This window comes from Lissotriton vulgaris, chromosome 10, assembly GCF_964263255.1.
Source record: "Lissotriton vulgaris chromosome 10, aLisVul1.2, whole genome shotgun sequence".
Lineage (NCBI taxonomy): Eukaryota > Metazoa > Chordata > Amphibia > Caudata > Salamandridae > Lissotriton > Lissotriton vulgaris.
The window spans coordinates 61,701,192-61,707,738 of record NC_141698.1 but is presented as its reverse complement, the minus strand read 5'-3'; the positions used below and the strand labels follow the sequence as shown (position 1 = coordinate 61,707,738).

At 28.1% G+C, this 6,547-nt stretch overlaps 1 protein-coding gene across 1 annotated transcript; it reads right to left on the bottom strand.

The window, feature by feature from the left end:
- Positions 1-954: 954 nt before the first annotated feature.
- LOC147684623 (uncharacterized) lies at positions 955-5,146 on the bottom strand. The gene is made up of 3 exons (XM_086942373.1): positions 4,699-5,146; positions 3,134-3,349; positions 955-1,302 (listed from the first exon to the last, which is right to left on the bottom strand). The coding sequence occupies exons 1-3, from the start codon at positions 5,134-5,136 to the stop codon at positions 1,039-1,041; spliced, it is 918 nt and encodes a 305-aa protein (XP_086798499.1). The 5' UTR covers positions 5,137-5,146; the 3' UTR covers positions 955-1,038.
- Positions 5,147-6,547: the final 1,401 nt, after the last annotated feature.

Sequence of the window (6,547 nt, the reverse complement as noted above, 5' to 3'; positions counted from 1 at the left end):
TTGCAATGCAATAGGTCTCGCAATATTTAAGTTTGAGCTATTATTATTGTAAATGGCAATTCTTTTTGCTTTCTGCTATATTTTTTTATTTAAATAAAAAGCAACATATAAGTATTTGTTGTTAATATTATTTATATAGTATGTTAATTTATTTGCATAAAATACTAGAAGAATTTCTTAACAAAAAAGTTTCACTTGATAAAATGTTTATTTGTACATTTTAATATCAAATAGGTAAGTGTAAACAACACAAATATATTGTGCAAACAGTGCAAAACATTTTAGTTATAAATATTTTCGTTTTCTGAGGTAGTTTGTAAGAAAATGGTTGTAAAAGGCAAACATTCAAATTCAAATGTAACATATAAAAGTACAGTTATAACTATTAAACATACATTAATAGTATAGTATAATTGTAAACACCACAAAATCGTGCAAACAGGGCAAAATATTTTAACCATAAATATTTTCGTTTTATGAGGTAGTTTGTAAGAAAATGATTGTAGAAGGCAAACACTCTAATTAAAATGTAATTCTTAATGGTACAGTTATAACTATTAAACATACATTAATAGTATAGTATAATTGTAAACACCACAAAATCGTGCAAACAGGGCAAAATATTTTGACCATAAATATTTTCGTTTTATGAGGTAATTTGTAAGAAAATGATTGTAAAAGGCAAACACTCTAATAAAATGTAACATATAATGGTACAGTTTTGGATAATAAACATACATTAGTAGTATAGTGTAATGGTAAACATCATAAAAATATTGTGCAAACATTGCAATGCTGTTGTACTCATACTGTTTTTTTTTTTTATGAACATGGTTTTTCAAGAAACGACTTTTACATTCTAAATTAGGTGCAGTATATAAAAGTACAGTTTTGCACAAAAATAGTTTTTTGTATTAGTATCATTTGTATACTTTCAAAGAATGACTTTAGATATGGAAATACACATGTGATAAGTGTTCTAGGCAAAAAAAAAATTTTGTTGCAGTTGAAGGAAATTTTGTTGTTGTTATTTTTTCTTTATATTTGTTCCAGGACATCTGTGATGCATCCATTGCAAAACAAGACTTTTAGTTTAATGGGTAAATATGCCATTAGAGCATCCTCAAAGTTGTCAGTCTCTTGTTCTATTCCTAAGAAGTCCATTAAAGCAATATTCACAATGTCTATTGACTGTAAATTTTCGTTTGTTTCCACTTGAGCTGTCATCGTAGTATTTTCCTGAAATATTTTTTCAACTCCATATAAGGTAATGAAAATTGTTTCCTTTGGAGGTTGCACAACCTATTGAAAAATTGTTGTAAAAAACCATTATTGTTATATTTGCATTATTTCTAAAATATATGCAAGTGTTATAAATGCAATACATCAAGTTGTAGAAAAATATTTACATACTTCGGCAGCATACATTAAATGAAAAGTCAATATCATAAAAAGAGGGACTTGTAAGTAGCCTTTTATTTTATCGAGATAGTGGCAATCTTGTAGTCTATATATATTGGTAGACATGTAATAGGTATGTTGCGGGCATTATTTTACTAAATCATCAATGTATTTACATTTTTATTGATTTAGTAAAATAACAATTAAGTTTTTTTTATATGTGTAGGCATATAGATGTATATGCTTTTTTTGTAGATTTTTTTTGTATTGGTATTTTACAATCAAATTTCTGTAATTGTAAAATACTAGAATAGTTTGCATGCATTATATGCATGTACGTAGACTTATGGTAAGATATGCAAAATTGTGATTGCATATTTTGTTTAAGCTATTGCATTGTAGTATATTATGGGGGTGCTACAGGATGTTTAAGTGACATGCTTGCTTGTTGGAATTTTCTATTTGGAATTCAGTCTCAGTTTTAAAATGCTTGATTCATTTTGTACACTTACAATTATATAGCAACATTCATGTATAATTGAAGTCACTTTTATAAAGTATTACAGCATGATGAAACATGCTAAAACAATTACATTAATACATTAATATAGCTAATCAAGATAAAAACCTCAAGAAGAAAGTAAGCACTAAATGTAGCATCAATGTAAACATTGCTGCAGGGCATGTCAAGTTGAATAGTACTAAAGAAGAGGCCTATATAGGATGTAAAGTACAGTAATATGTGCAAAATAAGCCAAGATTTGATATAGCATTTAGCAGCAATTTTGCAAATTAATGCAAAGACATATCATATTAAAAATAATCACTTATATATAGCAGTCTTTTTAAACGTTTGATATAGCATGCAAATAGATGGTACAAATATGATACCTATGCTAGGCCTAAAGTGCCATAGTATGTGCAAAATATACAAAAATTGAATGTTATATTAACAGGAATTTTTAGCATCTAGTGCAAAATTTGACAAGTGAGGTAGTATTAGTCGGAGAGAGGTCTAAACTGAGAATAAAGTGCAATAGTGTGTGCAAAATATGCAAGGATAACTAAAGTGCAATTAATAACGTCTCTTACGTATTTTAGTAGCAACAAAAGAATGGCCTAAATCTGGCATAAAATGCAAGTATGTTACAAATATGCAATTATAAGTAAGGTGCAATATAAAGTTTCCTATGTATTTAGCAACAATTATATATAGAAAGTTTTAAAAGGTATAGGTCCAGAGGGGTACAAAGCCAAGGGAACAAAGATAATGAGATCTAAAGAGATAATTATAACTAAAGTTCATGTGTATGAGAAATGCAAAACGTTTTGCAATAGCTCACAGGGGTAAGTAGGTGTCTGTTTTAATGCAGATCATATTATAATTGATTTCCTGTGCTCGATATAGTTAAGAATATAAGTTGCTAGACGGTAACATATATTAGGGGTTGACAGGTCAAATAAGAGTTGCATTGCAACTGTTATATCACACGTATTGTGTTCTAAAAATAGTTGCTTTATATAAAACTTGCTAAAACTAGTATAAAAGTTGTAAAGTGGTAAAAAGTGGCAGATATTCTGTTTCGATCCAATTGCATGGGCACGGGCTTATTTAGTTTACCCCAAAAAGACATTTGTACATATTGTTACTTTGCCTGAAAAACATTATTGTGTGGAAAAAATAATTAAAAAGGATAACATTGGTGTTGTATAGTTTAGAAATTTCACTTACTTGTATGATTGTATGTCTTGTTGTATTTAATATTTTTTCTCCGCTAAATTCGTGTACAGTCATATGAGTTAGCTGTACATATGTTCCCAGATTAAAAATAAAGTCTGTTGCTTCTCTCCACAGACTTATCTTAACAGAGTCGGTAGCATCTTTTATAGTGATGCTTCTTATTTTTGTTTCTTGTCCTTTAACGATTATGATTCTTGTATCTTCAATCTGTAATTTAAATTTTGTTTTTAGTATTGAGTTAATGCAGTCACATTTATGTATTGTTTTAATTTAATAAATCTGTTTACACATTTTTATTAGGACTATATACTTTTGTAAAAGAATAGCATTTATTTTAAGCAATCAATATTTATTTGTAAATTATTTACTTACCTTATATTTAGTTGCGATTTGTTGTTTTGCCCTTATTGTAAGTGTATTGAAACTATCATGTTTAAAGTACTTTACTTACCTTAGTATTACATAAATGTGTTACTATCATACTTAAAGCGCTTTACTTACCTTATAATTGAAATTGTTTGTTGCTGTATATTTGTAAACATTGTATTAGAGTTTTTTACTTACTTTACTATTGAAAGAAATGCTATTTTCATTTCTGAAGTGCTTTACTTACCTCTTAATTTAAATTGATTGTTGCTGTATATTTGTAAACATTGTATTAAAATTTTTAGTACAAAATAGTATTAAAATGTATTTCGTACTGGATAAAATTGTATGCAGAAAGCATTTTCACATCCGTTTTTCTTATTGTATTTAATCTTAACAGTAATTACTACCAAATGTAAAATGCTTTACTTACCTTATACTTGATAGGTAATTGTTACTCTAAAATAGTATCATTTGTCTATAATTGTTTGCTAGTTAGCATTGTTAAAACTCTACAAAGCATTGGAAGAATTTGTGGTGTAGAATACTGCAAATGCCATTTGCTTTTCAGAATGAATATTTATTAAAGAAGCAAGCATATATAAAGGGCTTTACTTACCTTATAGTTGGTAGTTAACTGTTATTCTTAAAATTTGTATTTTGTTTTGAAAATTGTTTGCAAGTAAGCAATGTGATAGCTCACTTAATATTAAAGAATATTTTTTAGGCAAAGCACTAATTCAATTTTTTCATAGAATGTAACTTTTTAGGAAATGCAAACATATGTAAAGCGCTTTACTTACCTTATAATATCTATTGATTGGCTGTATTTCCAATGATTTCTGGGGGCAGAGTACTAATTCAATTTTTCTGTAGAATGTAATTTTTTAGGAAATGCAAACACATGTAAAGCGCTTTACTTACCTTGTAATTACTATGGATTGGCTGCATTTATAAATTTTTCTTGGATATTTGGTAATAACAGTTGAAAATAACATTGGATAATATTATGTTCATATAGTATAGCATGTACACTGCAAATTATTTATACATATGATTATATGCAAATTATATGTACAATTGCATAGCAAACAGTTATATATAGGCATTTGTGGAAATGTTTTTTTGGCATTACAAAGGAGATGAATTGCAAATATCATAGTAATAGCAAATAATTTACTGCATCTTACCTCTGTTACTGTTCCAGATACACTTAGTAGTGTTTTTATGGCAGCTTCGCGTACAGCCTTAATAGGAGAGACTGGCGGTGCCACTGGATTTAAAATATACTGTGCTTCCTGGATAAGAGATCGGGAAATAGAAAGTGCAGGCATTCTTGCAATTTTAGTTTTTTTGGTTATCAATATTACACCATCTTTCAAAATGTAATTTCTAATCATGAGTCCATTTTGTTCTTTTGTTTGTTGATAGTATTCTTCATTATAACAAGTTGATTTAATACATCCAGTTTCATCTGCAAGTGACATGTGGTACAATACTTTATTCTCATTTTTGGCATTTCTGTAGTAAGTTTTAGATGAACATTGTATAACGTTGACACGGACTCCTTTTTGATATGGTTTGGCATCTACTTGTTTGTCGTTCTTGAGTTCTTCAATAGAAATCATCTGTAAAATATAATGCATTAAGTTAGAATGGTAGATAATGTTGTAAGATAAATATATACAGACAGTAATGTAATGCATTTATTTAGATAGCTATCCATATAGGTTTGTGATCACTGTAATATGATTCTAAAGTGCCACAATTTATAAAGCATGTATTTGTAAAAATGTGGTCTAATAAAGAATTGTAGTCTGTCGTAGCTGTTGTTATTCTTTGTTCGCAATTGAAATATGTTAACATGTGACTTAAAAGTAATTTAGCATTGTGTGTTGTTTGTAGCAAATCAATATTGAAGTCACCCATTATTATATATTTATGGAGTGGGTATGCATTCATTGTAGTTGTCAATATTGCTAAAAATGTTTCTGTTGGCACTTTGGGTTGTTTGTAAACAAATACTATTAAGTAATTTGTGTTGTTTATTGTTTGTGTTATTGTCAGTATGTCAACTTGTTGTGTTGTAGTAAATATTGGATTTATAATTATTTGTGCTTTGGAATAGATTGCAATTCCATGTTTTGTTTGTTTATTGGAAAATTTGTCAAATATTACACAATTATAATTATCTATATTATATGCATTGCTAGGTGTTTTGTGTGTTATATTAATTTCAGTTAAGCATAATATGTCTGCGCTTAATATGTTATTATCAGCGTTCATTGATTTGAAATGTTTTTGTAATGATCTTATGTTATGTGTTATTATTGTAAAGTATTTGCTATATTGTGCTATTTGTGTTATAGATATTTCTAATATCATGTCTTTTTTTAAGCGTAGCATTTCTTCATGTACTTTATAATGTGTTGCTATCTTATTTTCATTGAAATTTTTCAAATATATATTTTTCAATGATTTTGCTCGACTAATTGCTACATAATGTAAGTGATGTGTTTTGATGTTATTAAAATGTATATATAATGGTTCTATTGTCTGTCCTTGTGTTCTATGTATAGTACGTGCCGATGATTGTCGTATTGGGAATTGTTTTCGTATAATAGTGATACATTTTTTGCTGTATTGAAATTGACGAGAAATTTTAAATATTGGTGTCCAAGCATTAGAAATACTTGTATGAAATAGATGCTTGTTTTGTTGTCTTGTTTGTGTACCTATTTTCTGATTGTCAAAAAATATCCAAATAATAATTGGGATATCATCTACACAATCTACATACTCAACTATGCCTGTTGCACCATTAGTTAAACCATCATTAACATTAATGTTTGAAGTTAAATCATATCGTAATTTTATTGCAATATGTAATGTCCTTGATAAATTCATTGTTTGTGTTGCATTTGTAGGTAATCTTTCTAGTATTGCTTCTTTTGCCATTGCACTTAGGTCTCCTGCTACTGTATCTATTGCTATTGTTGTGTACACAGCATAGTGTTTCATGTGTTCTTGTAAAACATT

Bases quoted from the DNA above. Each gene is read 5' to 3' on its own strand.
- LOC147684623 (XM_086942373.1), bottom strand. From the start codon at position 5,136: ATGATTTCTATTGAAGAACTCAAGAACGACAAACAAGTAGATGCCAAA. The intron at 3,350-4,698 runs GTAAGATGCAGT...TTTAAATTACAG, and splicing joins TATCTGGAACAGTAACAGAG to ATTGAAGATACAAGAATCAT. The intron at 1,303-3,133 runs GTAAGTGAAATT...ATTTTTCAATAG, and splicing joins CAAGACATACAATCATACAA to GTTGTGCAACCTCCAAAGGA.